The sequence below is a fragment of the Macaca nemestrina genome, chromosome 13 (genome assembly GCF_043159975.1).
Source record: "Macaca nemestrina isolate mMacNem1 chromosome 13, mMacNem.hap1, whole genome shotgun sequence".
Lineage (NCBI taxonomy): Eukaryota > Metazoa > Chordata > Mammalia > Primates > Cercopithecidae > Macaca > Macaca nemestrina.
Genome location: NC_092137.1, coordinates 9,574,917 through 9,598,735, shown reverse-complemented (window position 1 = coordinate 9,598,735; position 23,819 = coordinate 9,574,917). Strand labels below are relative to the sequence as shown.

The 23,819-nt window shown below is 42.3% G+C and overlaps 1 protein-coding gene across 2 annotated transcripts in view; it reads right to left on the bottom strand.

Annotated features, from left to right (window-relative positions):
- The window catches only part of LOC105486570 (cleavage and polyadenylation specific factor 3), a 51,885-nt gene that overhangs the window by 19,180 nt on the left and 8,886 nt on the right, over positions 1-23,819 (bottom strand). For both annotated transcript variants that reach the window (XM_071076207.1, XM_071076208.1), the window contains exons 5-13: positions 23,561-23,738; positions 22,279-22,368; positions 19,870-20,020; positions 15,418-15,593; positions 13,795-13,953; positions 12,094-12,240; positions 6,806-6,958; positions 2,529-2,637; positions 77-175 (exon numbers count right to left, since the gene is read on the bottom strand). In XM_071076207.1, the coding sequence (XP_070932308.1) occupies positions 77-175; positions 2,529-2,637; positions 6,806-6,958; positions 12,094-12,240; positions 13,795-13,953; positions 15,418-15,593; positions 19,870-20,020; positions 22,279-22,368; positions 23,561-23,738 (1,262 nt within the window). The remainder of the gene's footprint in view (positions 1-76; positions 176-2,528; positions 2,638-6,805; positions 6,959-12,093; positions 12,241-13,794; positions 13,954-15,417; positions 15,594-19,869; positions 20,021-22,278; positions 22,369-23,560; positions 23,739-23,819) is intronic.

Sequence of the window (23,819 nt, the reverse complement as noted above, 5' to 3'; positions counted from 1 at the left end):
GTAACATTCTTTTCAAGGTAGAAAATTATCTTTAAAAAGACAGAAAACAACGAAATGAATTTCAATACACACACACCTGTCAACTTCTGCAACTGGTAATAGAGCAAATTAAAGGGACCAGTATATGGAATGGCCTGGGTCTGCTTTACAGTGCTCATTGCCAAGTCAGTATAATCTGAAAAGAAAATTAGAATAGACTTGAAGAAACAATACCAGTCCTACAAAACACATACCAGGAGCAAAGAAAAAAGAAATAAAAGCAAAGTAAATGTCAACATGTTTTTCAGAAAGCTAACAAGATGCTCCTTAATTTGGTACCACCTTACATTTCCCCACCGATCTCCCTATGTCCCCACCTTTCTCCTTCAGTTAACTTCTGCTCCAGCAGTAAGAAAGCACCTCATGGCCAGGTGCGGTGGCTCATGCCTGTAATCCCAGCACTTTGGGAGGCCAAGGCGGGTGGATCATGAGGTCAGGAGTTCAAGACCAGCCTGGCCAAGACGGTGAAACCCCATCTCCACTAAAAGTACAAAAATCAGCTGGGCGTGGTGGCGGGCGCCTGTAATCCCAGCTACTCAGGAGGCTGAGGCAGAGAACTGCTTGAACCCGGGAGGCAGAGGTAGAAGTGAGCTGAGATCGTGCCATTGCACTCTAGCCTGGGCAACAGAGCAAGACTCTGTCTCAAAAAAAACAAAAAAAAAAAAAAAAAAAGGAAAAGAAAGCATCTCATGTTCCCAAACATACCAGGTTCTTGGATGCCATAGAGCTGGTATGCCAGCTGTCATCTGCCTTCTTTCCTTGGTAACTCCCAACAATCTTTCACCACCTGGCACAAGGGCTGCCTAATTTACCAAGCTTTTCCCAACTGCTGAGGTGCACTGTCTGTCTTCACATACTTATCATGCACTTCTATATGCCACTGAGCAATACTGGGACTAGCTCTTTCCAAGATTGCTTCCCTCATTAGACTGATTTCAAGGGCTAGGACTATGTGGCATAAGAGTAAGAGCTCAGTAACTCAGAATGAAGGCACAAGTCAGACAATGACCTATGATGCTATGAAGTCTGACAGCTGGGCAATCTCATAGGTAAATACCTCACCACTGCTGCTATTTTTCTTTTCCTTTTTTTTTTCTTTTTTGAGACAGAGTCTCACACTGTTGCCCGGGTTGGAGTGCAATGGCGTGATCTCGGCTCACTGCAACCTCCACCTCCTACATTCAAGCAATTCTCCTGCCACAGCCTCCCGAGTAGCTGGGACTGACTACAGGCACGTGCCACCACACCCAGCAAATTTTTGTATTTTTAGTAGAGACAGGGTTTCACCATGTTGACCAGGATGGTCTCAAACTCCTGATCTTGTCATCTGCCCACCTTGACCTCCCAAAATGTTGGGATTATAGGCGTAAGCCACCATGCTCAGCTACTGCTATTTTTTATTCCAGCATAAAGTACATATAATGTATTAGTACCATGTAAATCACCTTGAGCACAGCATTTACTTGAAGATAACACCATATTCATTGGAAAATGACTTACTGATGGCTCAGTAAATTTATAAAGACAAAGAATGCACATGGAACTGTGTATCAACTTTGGGAAAAAAGCAGTTTACAAACTTAAATGTAATCTTATTAGTTTTGTGCAATTTTTCTTTTTTTTTTGAGATGGCATCTCGCTCTGTCACCAGGCTGGAATGCAGTGGCACTATCTCAGCTCACTGCAACCTCCACCTCCACGTTCAGCCTCCCGAGTAGCTGGGACTACAGGCACGTGCCACCACACCCAGCTAATTTTTGTATTTTCAGTAGAGTCGGTTTCACCATGTTGGTCAGGATGGTCTCGATCTCTTGACCTTGTGATCCACCTGCCTCGGCCTCCCAAAGTGCTGGGATTACAGGCGTGAGCCCCTGCACCTGGCCCAATTTTTCATTTTTCTCTACAATGAGCTTCAATTTATACAAACACATTAGAGGCGTCAGTTATATAGTTGGTGTTACTTATTTGGATGTCGAAAGTTCCAACATAATGAAAAAATTAGGCTTTACATTAATACTTTTTTGCTTTTAAAGAAATTATACAAGTTTTTGTTCCTACTCCTTTCGGAATGGTGAAGGAATAGAAAGGCCCAGCAAGTGATGTAAAGGTCATAAAAAACTGAAATGCTTATGCAAAGGTCCTAAAAACCAAATGGCTTATCTGGGGAATCCAAAGTCACTTCAGAAAATAAAAGCCCACCAGTCTGCTGTAGAGGGTAGAAAATCGGGTGAACTCAGAAACAAACTTATGTTTCCAAAGACGAAGAAAGTGATTTCACGAATAATTTCAATCTTTCAGTAGTTCACGGGAGGTGTTTTTTTTCTCCTCCTGTGAACTACTATAGGTACAAAGCTAATTAGCTAACTTGCACCTATTCCTTTTTTATTTGTCTGTTACTTAAAATTTGGCCACAAGGTGAAGAGAAGTTTTCATAGATTTTCTTTCAGTGCTAAGGTGAAGTTAGATTTGACATTTAATAGTATACTTACTGGACAGGTCGCAAGGAGAAAGTATGTGATAATTAAAGTTTCTTTTAACAAGTATTCCTGAGACCCGCTGGCCTTGTTCTGGTTTTTTGTCTGCTAAAAATCCCATAACCTGTAAAAAAAAAAATACTTGAAGAAAATAGAACCTGGTAAAGTGCAGTTTTTCAGACAGTAAAATGCAGTTCATCATAATGATGACCATAACATCTTTGAACTATGAAAACAACATATGGATTTAACCATGAAAAACATAAAATGTTTGATATCTCTATGATGAGGGCAGTCACATTGCTACCAGTGTCAAAGAGAAGAGTCACAGTGGCAGATCTGGCATAGTTCAGTTCTAATCAGTTCAACAAGCAAGGAACTTACTAAGTGCTGGGGTTTAAGAAAGCTCTCACTAGCTGCACTGTAGTAGGGAAGGCCGTGAAGTCCCCGTGAAACACACACATGCACTCCCTCAGGCTGGCTGCAAACTCACAACAGAGAGTGAGGTCCACTCATACAAGTCTGGGAGGCTGTGGTACACCTAACACTAAAAGCAGCAGCAGTGGCTTTGAATAAAAAGGTCAATAAAAACAGGTTATGGGTGAGCTCATAAATTGAGGGAGAAACACTTTTAAGAGAATAAAATAACAACCACTTAAAAACAAAAATATTACAAACATGAAACCCACTATTCTTTTTTTTTTTGAGACGGCGTCTCACTCTGTCGCCCAGGCTGGAGTGCAGTGGCACAATCTCAGCTCACTGCAACCTCTGCCTCCCAGGTTCAAGCGATTCTCCCACCTCAGCTTCCCAAGTAGCTGGGATTACAGGCACCCACTACCATGCCCGGCTAATTTTTGTATTTTTAGTAAAGATGGGGCTTTGCTACATTGGCCAGCTGGTCTTGAACTCCTGACTTCAGGTGATCCACCCGCCTTGGCCTCCCAAAGTGTTGGAATTACAGGTGTGAGCCACCACACTCAGCCCCACTATTCATTTTTAAAAAGTCTCATGTATGGCTGGGCGCGGTGGCTCACACCTGGAATTCCAGCACTTTGGGAGGCCGAGGCGGGCAGATCAACAGGTCAAGAGATTGAGACCATCCTGGCTGGCCAACATGGTGAAACTCCATCTCTACTAAAAATACAAAAAACTAGCTGGCCCTGGTGGCGGGTGCCTGTAGTCCCAGCTACTCGGGAGGCTGAGGCGGGAGAATGGCATGAACCTAGGAGGCAGAAGTTGCAGTAAGCTGAGATTGCGCCACTGCACTCCAGCCTGGCGACAGAGCAAGACTCCGTCGCAAAAAAAAAAAAAAAAAACAAAAAAAACCCCGTAATTTATTTATTTTTTTGAGACAGAGTATTACTGTCACCCAGGCTGGAATGCAGTGGTGTGATCATCGCTCACCATGTGTACCACCAAGCCTGGCTTTTTTTTTGTATTTTTTGTAGAGATGGGGTTTCACCATGTTGCCCATGCTGATCTTGAATTCCTGAGCTTAAGGGATCTGCCTGCTACAGCCTCCCAAAGAGCGGGGATTACAGGCGTGAGCCACCATGCCTGGCTGAAACCCAGTATTCTTAAATATAACTTCTCTCAACTGCACGTAAATGAGCTCAAGGGAATAAACGCAGTGTGTTCCATACTTGTTTACCTTTAAGCAACCAGGCAGTGCTATATTTGTTCTCATAACTATAAACACAGAGGGTTGCATTTCATAGGATTTCTTAGGGTTATTTTCTCCTTAACTGCTGGTAGCTTTCAGAAAAGAACCTTTGCTCCTAGGAGATTAATTTTAATATAGTGATGTTGTACTTGAGAAAGAAAAACAACTAAAGGTAATGATTTTAAATCATTAAAATCATGGGTGAGAAACAGAACACTCCAATAAGAAACCCAGCTCTTCCTGAACTCAGTTCAATTCATCTTCTAAACTGTCTGACTGCAAAACTTTATTTTTTCTTCCCATAAATCCACCACCAGCGGAGGATGGGAAATACAGTTCTAGATTCTCAAATGAGTATATTTTTCTACAGGTATAAGAAAAACACTATTAAATTGGCCCCTGAGAAGTTTTTGAACAGTAAGACTCAGGAGTAACCACAACCATTTACAACAAAAACCTCATACCCTAAGTTTTGTTTAATTTCTTTTTTTCCTCCAATTCACCTTCAAGAAAGGATATTCATTAATTAGCATCTGCAGGTTTGGCTCATTATGTATTAAAAGTGTGTTGTAAAGTTGCTATTAACATTTTTTTTTTTTTTTTTTTTAAGATGGAGTCTTGCTCTGTCGCCCAGGCTGGAGTGCAGTGGCATGATCTCGGCTCACTGCAACCTCCGCCTCCCAGGTTCCAGCGATTCTCCTGCCTCAGCCTCCTGAGTGGCTGGGACTACAGTTGCGCACAACCACAACTGGCTAATTTTCGTATCCTTAGTAGAGACAGGGTTTTCTCCATGTTGGCCAGGCTGGTCTTGAACTCCTGACCTCAGATGATTTGTCCACTTCAGCCTCCCAAAGTGCTGGGATTATGGACGTGAGCCACAGCTCCTGGCCCATATGTTGATATTTCAGCCTTCAACTAAATCATTAAAAATTTGAGCCTGAGACTGGGCATGGTGGGTCACGCCTGTAATCCCAGCACTTTGGGAGGCCAAGATGGGTGGATCACTTGAGGTCAGGAGTTTGAGACCAGCCTGGACAATGTGGTGAAACACCGTCTCTACTAAAAATACAAAAAAAAATTAGCCGGGTGTGGTGGTGGGTGCCTGTGATCCCAGCTAATCAGGAGGCTGAGGAAGGAGAATTGCATGAACCTGGGAGGCGGAGGTTGCAGTGAGCCGAGATAGCGCCATTGCACTCTAGCCTGAGTGACAGAGCGAGACTCCTTCTCAAAAAAAAAAAAAAAAAAAAAATTATTTGTGCCTGTAGTCCCAGCTACTTGGGAGGCTGAGATGGGAGGATCAGCTGAGCCTAGGGAGGTCGAGGACGCAGTGAGTCATGAATGCACCACTGCACTCCAACCTGGGCAACAGAGTGAGACCCTATCTCAAAACAAAAAAACAGAACATAGGAGTTGCGGATATCTCTTCAACATACTGATTTCAATTCCTTTTTAAAAATTTAAAATTATATATGTAATTTTTTAAAAGTTTTCCTTAGAAGTATTTCTAAAGGAGTTGTGATCAACAGAAGTAAAGATGCAGACTTCTGACAGCATCCCTCTAAAAAGGCAGTTCAGGCTTTCCTTAACTATTTCAACTTCAAATTCTGAAAACAGTACACTTCACTCTGAAAAATGAGCAATTCTTTTTTTATTTTTTTGAGACAAGGTCTTGCTCTGTCACCCAGGCTGGAGCGCAGTGACAGGACAATGGCTCACTGTAGCCTCAACCTCTTGGGCTCAAGTCATCCTCCCACCTCAGCCGCCCGGGTAGCCAGGACTACAGGCACATGCCACCGCACCCAGCTAATTTTTGTATTTTTCGTAGAACTGGCTTTCACCATGTTGCCCAGGCTGGTCTTGAACTCCTGAGCTAAAGCGATTTGCCTGACTTGGCTTCCCAAAGTCCTGGGATTACAGGAGTGAGCCACCGTGCCCAGCCTTGATTACTTCTTTTTTGTTTGTTTTGAGACAGAGTCTCACTCTGTCACTCAGGCTGGAGTGCAGTGGCGCGATTGCAGCTCACTGCAACCTCCACCTCCCGGGTTCAAGGGATTCTCCCACCTCTACCTCCCAAGTAGCTGGGATTACAGGCACCTGCAACCATGCCCAGCTAATTTTTTAAAAAATATATATATTTTTAGTAGAGCCGGGGTTTTACCATGTTGGCCAGGTTGGTCTCCAACTCCTGACCTCAAGTGATCCATGCGCCTCAGCCTCCCAAAGTGCTGGGATTACAGGCGTGAGCCACTGAGCCTGGCCGATTAATTTTTAAAAAGAAAATGTTTCCATATATTCCACCATATCTACACAAACATACATGGCTACAGTAACAGTAAGGAACAGTTCTTTACCCTCAGATGTGGGAAGGAAAAGCAAGTGGAGATGTGGATTAAAGATCTATGAGATTCAGCTGCATTAAGATCTAATCTAGCTGAACATTTTCCACCTGAAGAAATGAATGAACAGAATCAAAAGAAGCCAGAAAGGATAAGGATAAAATTCCTGTAGTATAACAAATAGACAGAAATAAGCATATTCTTTTGACTAAAGATCTATTTTCTTATGAAGTACAGTCTTTCATGAAGAAAAAACATGGATCGGATAGACAGGAGCCATAACCTTTTACCTTGGCTAGTTTTTCTCCTCTGAAGTTTAAGGTCACTGCTTCTGTATTCCGAGGATTATGAACCTCTATGTGAACTTCATCATTATCTTCATATTCTCGAATCAGTGCTGCTTTCAATCTGGCCATTTCGTTCTGTTCTCCATGGACTAAAATCTACATAGAATAAATGTTAAAAGAATATAGGGAAACATTATTCAGATTAATCATGGTCCTGAGTTGAATTAATTAAGTATATGAAATAGAGACATACTTGGAAGTTATGAAACTTTACTACTAGGACCTCCAGCCAATTCAACTTGTATACACATATTCATTCTGTTTGGCTTCAAAAGATCCTTATGTGGTACTATTTGAACAAAGAGTAAAGAAACTTCTTTTCCTTTTTCTTTCCTTTTTCTTTTTTTTGAGGTGGAGTCTCGCTCTATTGGCAGGCTGGAGTGCAGTGGCGCGATCTCAGCTCACTGCAACCTCCGCCTCCCAGATTCAAGCAATTCTCCCGCCTCAGTCTCCCGAATAGCTGGGACTACAGGTGCGTGCCATCACGCCCAGCTAATTTTTGTATCTTCAGTAGAGACGGGGTTTCAGCATGTTGGCCAGGATGGTCTCGATCTCTTGACCTCGTGATCCACCTGCCTCGGCCTCCCAAAGTGCTGGGATTACAGGGGTGAGCCACCGCGCCCGGCCAAGAAACTTCTTTTCTACTCCAGTCTTTGCCACTAACGAGATACACGCCTTTTCCATGTTTCACTGCTTCTATGTTCATAGTGGTAAAGGGCTGACTTCTGTAATCTCTTCTAGTTTTAAATGCCTATGACTCTTGTACAAAACTATTGCTACCCTACTGTGTCAGAAAACACCCATAGTTCCCTTTTTTTTCTTTTTGTGAGATGGAGTCTTGCTCTGTCGCCCAAGCTGGAGTGTAGCAGTGGCGTGATCTCAGCTCACTGCAGCCCCTACCTCCTGAGTTCAAGCGATTCTCCTGCCTGAGCCTCCCAAGTAACTGGCACTATAGGTGCACACCACCATGCCTGGCTAATTTTTGTATTTTCAGTAGAGACGGGGTTTTACCATGTTGGTCAGGCTGGTCTCGAACTCTTGACTTTGTGATCTGCCTGCCTCGGCCTCCCAAAGTGCTGGGATTACAGGCGTGAGCCACCGAGCCTGGCCTACCTCATATATTTATATATTTTTGGAGACAGGTCTCACTCTGTTGCCCAGGCTGGAGTACACTGGTGTGATCATGGCTCACTGCAGCCTCAACCTCCAGGGATCAAGCAATCCTCCTGCCTCAGCCTCCGACATAGCCAGGACTACAGGCATACACCACCATGCCCAGCTAATATTTGTATTTTTTGTAGAGACAGGATCTTGCATGTTGCCCAAGGTGGTCTCGAACTCCTGGGCTCAAGTGATCTGCCCACCTTGGCCTCCCAAAGTACTAGGATTATAGGTGTGAGCCACTATGCCTATCCTAATAAAATATTTCAGAACCAAATGGAACATTTTATTACTTTATATATTTCTTTATTTAAAGACAGAGTCTTGCTCTGTTGTCCAGGTTGGAGTGCAGTGGCATAATCTTGGCTCACTGTGGCCTCAATCTCCCAGGCTTATGCAATCCTCCCACCTTAGCCACCCAGGTAGCTGGGACTACAGGCATGAGCCACCATGGTTGGCTAGTTTTATTTTATTTTTGTAGAGACAAGGTCTCACTATGTTGTCTAGGCTGGTGTCAAACTTCTGGGCAGTCCTCCTACCTCAGCCTCGCAGAGTGGTATGATTACAGGCATGAGCCACTGTGCCCAGCCGCAATGATATATTTTAAAGGGTGTTTACAACAACACCATTAGCAACCAGTCCCTTTTCATTCACTTTTGTAACTTCTATCTTACAAGACAGATTTTTCTTTTTATTGTTTGTTTGAGACAGTCTTACTCTGTAGCCCAAACTGGAGTGCAGTGTTGTGATCTTGGCTCACTGCAGCCTCTGCCTCCAGGGTTCAAGGGATTCTCATGCCTCAGCCTCCAAGCAGCTGGTATTACAGGTGTGAACCACCACACCTACCTAATTTTTATACTTTTAGTACAGATGTGGTTCACCATGTTGGCCAGGCTGGTTTTGAACTCCTGGCCTCAAGTGATCCACCTGCCTCGGCCTCCCAAAGTGCTGGGACTGCAGGACTGAGCCACTGCGCCCGGCCAAGATAGACTGTTCGTAGCGTCTCACACGTGGTAGATGGCTTGCGGCTGGGCATAGCCAGCACCAGCACGTGGCAGGGCTTACTGCTTGGTGGGGAAGGGCCTGGGCCTGGCTGCCTGAGCAGAATCCTGGTGCTGCTGCTTATTAGCTGTGTAACCTTGACCAAGTGATTTCACGCCTCAGTTTTCCCATCTGCAGAACAGCTGTCGGTCATGAAAATTAAGCAAGTCAGTTCATATAAAACACATGTACGGTGCCTGGCATGTGGTAAATAATCAATGTAAGCTAGTACTGATTACTACCACCAACACTACTAGTGTTGCAATTTTATCCTGCAGCTATACTTTTGCTAGAGCCGGTTATTACAGGAAAATGAGCATGAAGTTCAACCCAGGAACTTAAACTATCAGCAGAAGTAGAACCAGAGAGTGACAGGATGAAATGGGGCTGAGGATGAGGTGGTGACAACACACAGAAAGAGCAACACGGCTTTTCTTCCCTGGCTTGGAAATCTGGGGGGATGTTCATGCACACATTCAATAAGAAACACCTGGGAGGAGCCTACTCTGTGACTAAACTCTACACACCATGATGCTATGGACAGGAGAGTGGTATTTCTCGACCAAATAATCTGCTCATTAAGGGCCAGTGCTGTGAGGCCTATCATGCTAGAAAGAACTCAAAAACTAACAAAAGACTGCATGAAAAGGTGCTCAACATCATTAGTCATTAAAGAAATGAAAATCAAAACCACGAGATACCATTTCACACTAGCTGGAAAGTGACACAGCCCAAGTGTCCATCCACAGGTGAATGGATAAACAACATGTGGTCTACATACAACGGACCATGACTTAGGCATGAAGTGCTGATACATGCCACAACGTGATGAACCTTGAAAACACCGTAGGCATTATGATTCCTCTTAGATGAAATACCTAGAACAGTCAAATTCATAGAAACAGAAAGTAGATTCGAGATTATCAGGGTGGGGGGAAGGAAATGGGGAGTTACTGTGTAACGGTACAGAGTTTCTGCTTGGAGTGATGAAAAGCTGTGAAAACAGAATGTGGTGATGGTTGTACAACACTGTGAATATAATTAATGCCACTGGTTTGTACACTTAAAAATGGTTAAAACTGCAAATTTTATGTTAGATATTTTACCACAGTAAAACATATTTAAAAAACAACGAGCAAGGCCAGGTGCAGTGGCTCATGCCTGTAATCCTAGCACTTTGGGAGGCTGAGGTGAGTGGATCACCTGAGGTCAGGAGTTCGAGACCAGCCTGGCCAATGTAGTGAAACCCTGTCTCTAGAGAAAACACAAAAATTAGCTTGGTGTGGTGGCACGTGCCTGTAACCCCAGCTACCCGGAAGGCTGAGGCAGGAGAATCGCTTGAACCCAGGAGGCAGAGGCTGCAGGGAGCCGAAATTGGCGCCACTGCACTCCAGCCTAGGCAACAGAGCAAGACTCCATCCAAAAAAAAAAAAACCAAAAACAACAAGCAAACAAACAAAACTAACAAAAGGCCATTTCTTCTGCTTTCCGATACACTTGGAAAGGGCACTTCATCTATTTTCTATGGACACATGCTTCATTAGTGTTCTTCTAATAAAAAATACACACTTTTTTCAGCTTACCCCTCCTTTCCAATTCCATCAAAATATCTAATTTATTTTTAATAAGTTACATCATACTTAAAAATATAAGTAAGTTGGCCAGGTGCAGTGGCTCACACCTGTAATTCCAGCACTTTGGGAGGCTGAGGCAGGTGTATCACAAGGTCAGGAGTTCAAGATCAGCCTGGCCAAGATGGTAAAACCCCATCTCTACTAAAAATACAAAAATTAGCCAGGTGTGTTGGTGGGCACCTGTAATCCCAGTTACTCAGAAGGCTGAGACAGAGAGCTGCTTGGGAGCCAAGGCGGGCGGATTGCCTGAGGTCAGGAGTTCGAGACCAGTCTGGCAAACATGGTGAAACCCTGTCTCTACTAAAAATACAAAAAAATTAGACAGGTGTCGTGATGTGTGCCTGTAATCCCAGCTACTCGGGAGGCTAGGGTAGGGGAATTGCTTGAATCAGGGAGGTGGAGGCTGCCGCAAGCCGAGATCGCGCCACTGCATTCCAGCCTGGGTGACAGAGCGAGACTCCCATCTCAAAAATAAATAAATAAATAAACAGATAAATAAATCATATACTAATAAGGAACTATATAGTATATTTCTTTTTTTTTTTTTTGAGACAGAGTCGCCCAGGCTGGAGTGCAGTGGCATGATCTCGGCTCCCTGCAAGCTCCACCTCCTGGGTTCACACCATTCTCCTGCCTCAGCCTCCTGAGTAGCTGGGACTACAGGCGCCCGCCACCACACCCAGCTAATTTTTGTATTTCTAGTAGAGATGGTGTTTCACTGTGTTAGCCAGGATGGTCTCAATCTCCTGACCTCGTGATCCACGCTCCTCAGCCTCTCGAAGTGCTGGGATTACAGGCGTGAGCCACCATGCCCGGCCACGCTATATAGTATATTTCATATCTATTTAAATCTTAAACTTATACTATTGTGTGACTTGTCTTTCTCCTCTCTCCAAATGATCCTTGTACTATTTCTTATTATTAAGCATTTACTATGTGCCAAGCACCACATTAAGTGCTTCAGATATGTTCTCTCACTTGGTCCTTACAATAACCTTATGAGCTGTTATTATTCCTATTTACAAATGAGGTACAGAGAGGTTAAGTAACTTGCCAAGGGTTACACAGTAAGTAAGAGATGGAGCTGGCATTCCAAATGAGCAGTCATACTCCAAGCCTGGCTCTTAAATTATTGGAGAGGCAGCAGAAAATAATAGAAAAACATTAGGATTGGGGTTGGTAGGTCTGAGTAAGAGTCGGTTACGGAGAAAGGGTGCAGCTTGTTGAAATCAAAGGGGAGTTGTAAAGGCCAAACGCGAGCGCACGTGGAAGGTTCTGCTCATGGGGTATTGCATTAGGAGGTGGTGATGCTTGCTTTGTGAACTGCCTGCTGCAGTTTCCTGGGTATGCATTTCTTTTCCCTTTAGTACAATAAATCAAATTCATAAGACTAACCACATGAGGCGGTTTCAAAGCACGAATAAATTCACTGGTTTGCTGGTAATCCGTGTGAGCTGAGAAAGAAATGTAATCAACAGACATTTTCAGTGGTAACTTCTGTCCAGACATAGTAGTGATTTCTTCAGGTTCAGACATGATGTGCTGTGGAAAATGAAGAAAAATAGCATAACAAACTACCCAGTTATAAACGTAAAGGTACATTTTCATTTTTTTCATGCAGTCATAAACTCATGTTAAATTTAGGACCTTCAGCACAAAATCATTCTAATATAACTGACTCAGTAAATACCAAATACTCATGTTCTCAATCAAGCAAACATTTAATGAGAAAAGTAAACAAATTAACTAAAACTCATCTATCTGGTGTGCTGTCAGTGAGAATCGTAACTCTATGCTTGGAAAGACAAACCTGTATTCCCAACTACTCTTGTGCTCTCCAAAGTCATTTCCCAGATATGTGGATACATTTCTATTCTGAAAATCTTTGTTTTTTGAAATAGGGTCTCACTTTGTCACCCAGGCTGAAATGCAGTGTGTGATCTCAGCTCACTGCAGCCTCGACCTCCTGGGTTCAAGCAATCCTCCTGCCTCAGTCCCCCAACTAGCTAGGACTACAGGCATGTGCCAGCACGCCTGGCTAATTTTTCTATTTTTTGTAAAGGTGAGATTTCTCCATGTTGCCCAAGCTGGTCTTGAACTCCTGAGCTCAAGTGATCCACACACTGTGGCCTCCCAAAGCGCAGGATTACAAGTGTGAGCCACCATGCCAGGCCCGGAAATCAATTTTTTTTTTTTTTTTTTTTTTGGAGATGCAGCCTTGCTCCGTCATCCAGGTTGGAGGGCAGTGGCGCCAATCTTGGCTCACTGCAACCTCTGCCTCCAGTTTCAAGCAATTCTCCCTGCCTCAGCCTCCCGAATAGCTGGAATTACAGGCACACGCCACCACGCCCAGCTAATTTTTTGTATTTTTAGTAGAGACGGGGTTCGTCATGTTGGCCAGGCTGGTCTCAAACTCCTGGCCTCAGGTGATCTGCCCGCCTTGGCTTCCCAAAGTACTGGGATTACAGGTGTGAGCCACTGCACCCAGCCTGGAAATCTATTTTAAATACAACATGGCCACTAAAGAACTTTATAGAACAAGGTAAAGTAATAAAGATTATCAAAATAAAGAATCATATTTTTAAAAATAAAATAGATGTTAATGCTAAGAGGATGAGAATGTGATGCCTGGATGCTCAGAAACTGCCTCTCAAATTCTGCATGTATTTTCTATAATTTCTACATCCCTAAGAGCTGAAAACCAATGTTTCATAACAGTAGAAGGTGGTCAACCCAAACACATTCTACAGCTATTTAAGATCATACATATTAGTAAACCTGTTCTTCATGAGATGAGGGAGGGTATTCACGTGTTTGTCTCAAATAGGTTCCTGTCCATCATTCTCTACTTGCAACCAGATGAGCACTTCTCAAACTTTAATTTGTACATCAATCACCTGGGACCTCATTATGCCATTCAGTGTCTGCATAATTCCACATCCTACACTCATATCTAGCTACCTACTCTCATCCTCATTTTTAAAAATCAAAACTTGTACTATTTAAAGAATTACTTCAGTGCAAAAACCTGTGAGGACCCTACCACCTCCATAATTCTGATTAGGAATAACACAATAGCCTATGACTATAATTGACCTTGGCAAGTGTCCCTTCCACACAGTATCCTGCTATAATGACACCGTTCCTTTTATCAGTACACCAGCTTTCAAATAACTCTCTGGATAAGCCACTTTGCATCATGCCTGGGGAGGCCATGACAACACTGGGACCAATGTCATCAAAATGATCCATGCTCTAAGAGAGAAAACAGAATGGGAAAAGTATGTTAGCTACCAGCAGCTGACAAAGCATTCTTTCTTTTTAAAGAATAACAACAGGCTAAGGAAGAGATTAATCACACTACTGAAAGGGCCTTCACAAGATCGGTACACATTTTAAGTTCAGTTACCAAGTTCCTAACAGTTTAGGCTAGGAATGGTAGAAAAACCAAGTAATAAAAAGCAGTCAGTTCACGCTGATCTTCAAAACCTTCTACTGGCAGCTAGAGAGCCATCAGAACCATCAGGACCATCTTCAGTGCCTACCAGGCAGGCAGAAAAGTAAAAGGAAGAGTCAAATGGGTCTTGATCTACCCAAGACACAACTCTGAAAAAATATTCCCAAAGACTCACAATGGCTTTGCATGCTCCATGAATATTTTGAGCTGGCCTGGAAATCAAAAAGTTTAACGCTGTTCTAGGGAGAACTTGTCTATAATCCTTAAGCAGTTAACTTAAAATATATACTTTATGAACAAAGCCTATTTACAACTGGAAGACCACTTTTAAATTATTTCAGATATCAATTGAGTTCAAGCATCAATTGAGTTAAACAGTATTTTTTAAATTAAATAAAATCAGATTTTATTGAATGCTTCTAGAAAAGTATATAAAAATTTTCATATATAGAATTTGCAGCACTAATCAAAAAGATGATTTGGTTTGAGTGAGAAGAGAAACTTAAATACATAATACAAGATACTTTTCTCCTCAGAACTTTTTATTCCTACAGCAAAAGAGATAAGTATTATAAATACTGAGGGCCAGGCGCGGTGGCTCAAGCCTGTAATCCCAGCACTTTGGGAGGCCGAGACGGGCGGATCACAAGGTCAGGAGATCGAGACCATCCTGGTTAACACGGTGAAACCCCGTCTCTACTAAAAAATACAAAAAAAAACCTAGCCGGGCGAGGTGGCGGGCGCCTGTAGTCCCAGCTACTCGGGAGGCTGAGGCAGGAGAATGGCATAAACCTGGGAGGCGGAGCTTGCAGTGAGCCGAGATCCGGTCACTGTACTCCAGCCTGGGCGACAGAGCTAGACTCCGTCTCAAAAAAAAAAAAAAAAAAAATACTGAGAACACATGGCTACTTGGGGTAAGTGGCAAAATCTGTTGAAGCAAAAAAAGAACGTCAGCTGCTGAAGTTTTCTTTTCCTGCAGAAAAACGACACCAGCTAGAGAAGAGGTAAGACTCCAGCAAGAGGAATTCAGCCAGAGTCACTGACACGCACTGTCTATGATTTTTATCTTATTTTTATAGACACAGGGTCTCATTATCTTGCCCAGGCCGGTCTCAAACTCCTGAGTTCTAGTGATCCTCCTGCCTCGGACTCCCAAAAGGCTAAAATTACAGCCATGAGCCATCACTTGCGGCCTCGTACCTCCTACTCCTAATGACTGATTTGGTTTTATCCATCCTTGTCTTTCTTCCACAAGCACTCACCTTGAGGTTACTAATGTGTTTGAAAACAAAGGGATTATTGATGTTGATCTGTTTGCGGATTTTGTCATTCATGGCATTTACGTATGTCTGGTACACTGCCATACACTTCTTGGCCAAAGATGATGCATAGTATATTGGAATGTCATGTAGTTCTGGGTGATTCTGCCAGTACTCATCTAGAGAGATTTTGCAAGAAACAAACATCACTTTGTTACATGGGGTAAATAGTTCAAATAATAAATGATACACATAGAAACAAGAAATGATACACACACAACCAAGAAATAAGGCACATAACTATATTTTAAAGAGTTTAAGCAAAATTATCCTGGTTGTAACTAACTTAAATTTACAAAACCAAAACTTACTTCTAAATGGCACATGACCTAAAAAAGAATGCTGTGATCATGGTCCAAAGATGTGGAGCCTTTTAAAAATGACTCAGTAGGTCGGGAGTGGTGGCTCAAGCCTGTAATCCCAGCACTTTGGGAGGCCGAGATGGGCACATCACGAGGTCAGGAGATCGAGACATCCTGGCTAACATGGTGAAACCCCGTCTCTACCAAAAAAATACAAAAAATTAGCCGGGCGAGGTGGCGGGCACCTGTAGTCCCAGCTACTCGGGAGGCCGAGGCAGGAGAATGGCCTAAACCCAGGAGGCGGAGCTTGCAATGAGCTGAGATCCAGCCACTGCACTCCAGCCTGGGTGATAGAGCGAGACTCCGTCTCAAAAAATTAAAAAAAAAAAAAAAAAAATTATTCAGTATAAATTTACACTGAAGTCTATAACTTATTGCCATAACGAGACACTAAATAATAAATTTTTATTTAAATGTATTAGAAAAACATATTAGAAAAAATTCTGTGGTTTTAAATAAAAATGTATTAATATTTCAAACAGATTTATTGAGTGCTAATTACAAAATAGAATTGCCAAGAGTTCACCAATTTTGAACACTTAAAAAAAAAAGTAGTCGTATTATGCTATTATTGTTTTTTTTGTTTTTGTGTTTTATACCCAGGCTGTCGACCAGCCTTGAGGGTAGTGATGTAATCATGGCTCATGGCAGCCTCAACCTCTTAGGTTCAAGTGATCCTCCCGTGTCAGCCTTCTGAGTAGCTGTGACTACAGGAGTGTGCTACCACACTCGGCTAATTTTTTTTTTTTTTTTTTTTTTGAGACTGGGTCTCACTATGTTGCTCAGGCTGGTCTCAAACTCTGGACTTAAGTGATCCTCCTGCCCAGCCTCCCAAAGTGCTGGGATTACAGGCATGAGCCACCACACTCAGCCATGCTTGTATTTTTAAAAAACTACTAACCAGTTTCTGATAATTAAAGAAAGCAGTGGGTAATATACCTTCAAAAAAAGACTTACGTTAAAGGAAAAGCGCTCATTAAATCCCAAAATTTTATCAAGGTAGTATGGCTGAAAGACACCCTTTATTCTAATAGGTGCCTCTGTGGTTTGAAAATGTATTATATGCCTATTATATTACTTGCATCTATAATTTCTAATTTTCAAAACAACTTACGAAGACTTATCACCATCTTAACTAGCAAACTAAGGGTAAAACAAAAGGCTGAATATTGTGTGAATTTTATTCTTCCATTTGATGTATCAATGATAATTCTATATGAGGACAAAAACTTTGTCACGTGTGTTACAAATAAATTTCCTGCTTTGTCTTCTAGTTTATCCCATTCATGATTCGTTTCTCTTATGATTTCTTAGATACCCTAAAGCGGATTACATCCCACAACCACGCCACCATTTCTTGTTTTGTTGTGCGTGTGTTTATGAACAAATTTTGAAGATTAAAAAAGTTAAATAATTTGCCCAAGGTCATATGGCTGTAGCCATATGATAGATTTGATCTGAAACACAGATAAGATTTGAAAGCAGCTGTCCTTTCTATTATACTATATTACAAGGGAGACTTTAAGGAAAAAGGGCAACCAGTTGCAAAGAGCAGATGGTAGAACTGCCAGATAAAAATATCAAATACCCAGTTAAACTTGAATTTTCACGTGAACAACAAAAGATTTTTAGTATAAGAATATATACTAACGAGACCAGCCTGGCCAATGTGGTGAAATCTCGTCTCTACTAAAAATACAAAAATTAGCCAGGCATGGTGGCGCATGCCTGTAATCCCAGCTACTCAGGAGGCTAAAGCAGGAGAATAGCTTGAACCCGGGAGGCGGAGGTTGTGGTGAGCCGAGATCACGCCAAGCTGAGATAGTGCCACTGCTCTCCAGCCTGGGTGACAGGGTGAGACTCTATCTCAAAAAAAAAAAAAAAGAGAAAGAATATATATTAAATATTTGGTACACTTATATTAAAACATGATTATTTATCTGAACCTAAAATTTAATAAGTTGTCCTCTAGTTTTATTTGCTAAATCTGGCAATCCAATTTGATGGTGGCAACATTGTTTCAACTTCCTAACTTCTCTGCTCTTCATCTTACTGGTCACAAAGACTTCGACTTCAAGACTTCTAAGGACGAATTTGACTTGCAGTTAGGAAGGAGGACTAATCAAGATCAGAAGACTGAATTATATTCGGATTTGGGAAATTCAGCTTCTAGAAGTCCTATCTGTTACAGATTTGCTTTTCATCTGGGGTCATTTCTTCCAACTTTCCTTCTGTTTTCCTTTTCAGTGTAACAGGGATACTATTTTTTTCTCCTCCTCACCGAGATGGCAGAATAGAGAGGAAGAGGTAAGATGCAAGCATTTCTAGTGCTTCACACAGAGGTTACATACATGCAAAGCACCCATTTTATTATTTGTTTTTTTGTTTTTTTTTTTTTTAGACAGGGTCTCAGTCTGTCGCCCAGGCTGGAGTGCAGTGGCACAATCTCGGCTCACTGTAACCTCTGCCTCCCAGGCTCAAGTGATCCTCCCACCTCAGCCTCCCAGGTAGCTGAGGGACAACAGGTGTGCACCACCATACCCAGCTAATTCTTTGTATTTTTTGTAGAGACAGGGTCTTGCCTTGTTGCCCAGGCTGGTCTCAAATTCCTGGGCTCAAGTGATCTTCCACCCTCAGCCTCTCAAAGTGTTGGAATTAGGGATTACAGGCATGAGCCACTATGCCTGGCTGCAAAGCACCTTCTTTTATTCTTTAATAAGAGTGGTTTTCCCAAATAGATCACAGAATATGAGGTAGAAGGGATCATTAAGTACAAATGTATGCTAAAAAGTAACAACCATTGTTCCTCTTATTACAAAAAGTTATATACATGTTCATTGAAGTACTTGTAAAATGGAGAAAAGCAGAAAACAAAAAATATCACCCATATTCTCACTATCCAGATTTAGTATTTTTTTCGGTCATTTGTGTGTGCATTTTTTACCTAACTAGGATCAGAGTACATATAGGTTTTTTTGTTTGTTTGTTTGTTTTCAGAGTCTCGCTCTGTCAGCCAGGCTGGAGTGCACTGGCGCAATCTCAGCTCACTGCAACCTCTGCCTCCCAGGATCAAGCAATTCTCAGGCCTCAGCCTCCAGAAAAGCTGGGACTACATGCGTGCGCCACCATACCTGGCTCATTTTTCTATTTTTGGTAGAGACAAAGTTTCATCACGATAGCCAGGCTGGTCTTGAACTCCTGGCGTCAAGTGATCTGCCCACCTCAGCCTCCCTAAGTGCTAGGATTACAGGCCTGAGCCACCACGCCCGGCACAGAGTCCATACAGTTTTGAACTCTACTTTTTTGGTTGACTTAATATATTATGTGAAAGTATGTAATTACTCATCTGTAACACAATTTTTTCCTATAATGTTATATTTACTGACATGGTATTTCTTTGAAAATACTAAAATGATGAATACCTTTCTTGACAAAATTTTCTGTACATCTCATTTATTTCCCAGAAGCGGAACTGCTGGCCAAAGGGTACACATATTTTAAGACTTCTCATGGCCACCAGAAGGGGACGCCAGTTCACATTCCCAGCGGCAGTGCATGAGAATTGCTGTTTTCCTAGGCTATTCCTAGATCCAAATCCCTAGTTTTTTTTTTTTTTTTTTTTTTGAGACGGAGTCTCACTCTGTCGCCCAGGCTAGAGTGCAGTGGTACAATCTCAGCTCACTGCAACCTCCACCTCCCAGGTTCAAGCAATTCTCTGCCTCAGCCACCTGAGCAGCTGGGATTACAGGCATCCGTCACCATGCCCGGCTAATTTTTGTATTTTTAGTAGAGATGGGGTTTCACCATCTTGGTCAGGCTGGTCTTGAACTCCGGATCTCATGATCTACCCAAATCAGCCTCCCAAAGTGCTGGGATTACAGGTGTGAGCCACCGCGCCCGGCCCCAAATCCCTATTTTTAAATGAAGAAAACTGAAGTCCAGGATGGTGGAATGACTCATCCAAGACCATGTTATTATCCTAATAAAATGACAAGATTTTAATCATCTCCTAAATAGAAAGGAAATGGCATACCCAGAATCAAGAGCAGCTCCTGAGCCCTTCCAAGAGCGAAGACAGGAATGAGACCCCTGCCTCCTCTGTTTACAATGTCGTGGACAGTGTTACAGAATCTTGCCTCTCGCTCTTCACGTTTCTCATGGATGTGGGTCCCATAAGTAGATTCCTAAATAACATATTAGAAGTGTGAGACTAAAACCGATGATCCCCAAAGAATTCAAAAGTTAAACATCAGTGAAATGCTGAGGGGCTAAGCAATTCACTTCTCCATTAGCATGTCATTTACTCGAACATGTGTTGTCATAATAGCAATTGGGAAGAGCAAGCAAGAATGCTAGAATTCAGGCCCAGCGCAGTGGCTCACAACTGTATCACAGCACTTTGGGAAGCCAAGGCAAGTGGATCACCTGAGGTCAGGAGTTCAAGACCAGCCTGGCCAACGTGGCGAAACCCTGTCTCTACTAAAAATACAAAAGTTAGCTGGGCATGGTGGTGGGCGGTTGTAATCCCAGCTACTCCAGAGGCTGAGGCAGGAGAATAGCTTGAACCCAGGAGGAGGTTGCAGTGAGCTGAGATTGCACCATTGCACTCTAGCCTGGTCGACAGAGCAAGACTCCATCTCAAAAAAATACAATTTAACAACAACAACAAAACAGGCCAGGCATGGTGGCTCATGCCTGTAATGCCAGCATTTTGGGAGGCCAAGGCGGGTAGATCTTCTGAGGTCAGGAGTCCAGCCTGACCAACATGATGAAAGCCCGTCTCTACTAAAAATACAAAAATTAGCTGGGCATGGTAGTGCACGCCTTGTAATCCCAGCTATTCAGAAGGCTGAGGCAGGAGAATCACTTGAACCTGGGAGGCAGAGGTTGCAGTGAGCCGAGATCGCGTCACTCACTCCAGAGTGAGACTCCATCTCAAAAAACAAAACAAAACAAAACAAAGAATGCCAGAATTCAAATCTAAGTAAGAAGAACATTTTATAAAATGGAATCAGGAAATAGTCCAAAACTGTATTTTCTTCCCATGTCCATTTTGCTTTCCATTAGGAAGAAAAAGGTTATTTCTCCTACCTCTGATAAGTCAAAGCTTTTAAAATAGAAATAGATGTTGTTTCTTATACTTCTGCTTAAGAATATCCTTAAAGTCTTACTAGGTGTGGTCCATGACCAGAAGATTGACATCCCTTTGGAGCTTATCAGAAGTGCAAAATCTCAGACCCCAGCCCAGACATACTGAATCAGAATTTGTACCTTAGCAGTATCATCAGATGATTATATGCATATTAAAATGTGAAGCACTCCTTTAAAGTATGGTACTATGAAAATAACTACTTTTTCTGAGGGTTCAAAAATGAATCTTCCCTTAATTTAAGTTTATATGCTGGGCATACCATGAGCAGAGTCCAATGTAATCTGCTGACATGTTGCTTATGCACTGCAGTGTGTACTGGCCCACATGCCTGGGCAGCTGGAGAATGTGGTAGGTGGTGGAGGAGAAACAGACAACTCTTCCTCCTTGAACCACATACACCTGATGTTCTTATATATACCAAAAGCCTGCAAGATTTCTCTCCCAACCCCTGACTCTACCGTCAGCAACACACTCCCAAGCTGCCCCCAAAGAGCTTCGGTACACAGTCCATTTTTTTGCTCCCCTGGGACTTGCAACCTAGTAGGCAGACAGGACACACAGATAAACAAAACGATAAGTTAGCATGGACTAAGGGTCTGAGGACAGTCACCGTGGCAAAGGCAGTGAGGTCACGCCATTTCCAAAATGACCCATAGATGTTCTTCTACACATTGTCATCTAGAAAAATATATTTAGGAGACAGGGAGAAGGCACACCCAGTGAAAATGATCCTGCCCAAAGACGGCCTGACGATCCTGCCCAGAGACAGCCTGGTGCCTCTGATATTAGACTAGAGTTAATGCATTTAACAACAAGAAAGTGAAGCTGCACTACAAAAAGAAGTGCCTGCCCCAATTTTTTTTTTTGAGACTGAGTCTTGCTTTGTAGCCCAGGCTCAAGTGCAGCAGCGTGATCTTGGCTCACTGTAGCCTCCACCTTTTGGGTTCAAGTGATTCTTGTGCCTCAGCCTCCCCAGTACCTGGGACTACAGGTGTGCACCACCACACCCAGCTAATTTTTGTATTTTTTTTTAGCAGACATGGGGTTTCACCATGTTGGCCAAGCTGGTCTCTAACTCCTGGCCTTAAGTGATCTACCCACCTCGGCCTTCCAAAGCACTAAGATTACAGGTGTGAGCCACTGTGCCTGGCCACCAATTTTCTTATATTAAAAAAAAAGATAAGTTTATATCCAATAACATGTTATGAAAGTGAGATCACAATATTATTTTCCAAAAGAAAAAAATCTGCTTACATTACATTGATTACAATATAGCACATTAATACTTACAATGATAAGAATATCAGGCTTAATGTTAGGAATTTCAGCTGCCATTAAGTGTCTATCTTCTTGTCTTGAGAAATCACCTGTGTACAAAAGCTATGAAAAAGATAAAACTAGAAAGTTAGGATTTGGGGAAGGCTTCATTTTGCTAGTGAATAGATTAAACTCATGAAATCCACAAGTGCAGTTACAGTTTTTAAAAAGTCTAAAACTGATGAAATTTACATGCAGTGCTTGTGTCGAATTCAAAATGTGTAGTTTAGTTAGTAAATGGTCCAGTGCTTCAATTATTTCATCTAGTAAATGGGAATAATCTATTCCCAGTATCATCTCACAAAGATAACCTATATAACATTAATCCACTTGAGAAGTGCTCTGAACTTCTTAGAGAAAAAGGGCATGCTGACAAGGAAAGGAGTGCACTGAGGTACATGGTCTAAAACCAGAGATAAAATCGTAAGAAGGTCTGCATCAAATTCCAAGAGAATTCACATCGGCATTTGTGCTACTTATTTTTTGTGCCCTGGAGCAAACTGCAAGAATAAGAGATTCAGTGATATATTTTACAATTCAATGTCTAAAAGTTCCAAATGTAGAAGCAGCTGTGAAAAATTTAGGACGTTACACTAGAGCATCGGTTCTCAACTCTAGCTGCACGTTAGAATCACCTAGAAAACTCAAAAAGGAAAAGGCCAAGCTACACCTCCAGATTTTGATTCAATAGTTACTTTTCAACAGCTCCCTAAGAGATTCTTACGTGCAGCCAGAGTTCAAAGCCGCTGCTCTGGAGTCTAGAAACCTAGTAGTCCACCCACATTTGCAGAAGTTCAAGGGTTCCCTAAAGATCTTTCCTAATTAACCCCTTTTACTCTTGCAGTCCACTCTGCTTAGGGGCTTATCTGTGAATCCTAAGACATCAGGGGGACATGAATATCAAATTGTGTTTTATTTTTAAATGAATGCAGCCACAAAGACACCTCTTCCCTAACCAGTTTTCTAAAGGAAACTGAATCCTTTAGAATTCAGGGAATTCCTTTCTGAGGTGTTTATTTTACCCCTTTCTCAGTCGTTAAAATTTTTTTTTTCTCAGTCTTGATACAGAAAGTATTGTAATGGAGGTAGGAACTACGATATTTAAAAGGAAAAAGTGTTAACTGTATTTTCATCTTATGATTCAGTGTTCTGACACTTTTGCAAGTCTTAGGGAATTTTTTTTTCAATAGTACTTGGTGGCACAAAGCTCTGTACTGATTTCTCTGGGGAGAAAAGCGCCAGAGCCAGAGGGTACCTTCACGCCTGCGATCTCAATCATGAACATGGCGGCTCCTAGGACGTGCCCTGCATGGTAACACCAAAACTTGATTCCTGCAACTTCCTTAACTTCATGAAAGTTGATAGTTTCAATTTTGTCCATGCTTTCTTCCAAATCCGTCTCGGTATACAACATGTCGTCCGCTGATATGTTACTAAATTTTGAAAGATGTCAGCAAAAACAATTAAGTCAGATTTTTTTAAAAGCCTTTGAACACAAAGAAATTGTGGATAAC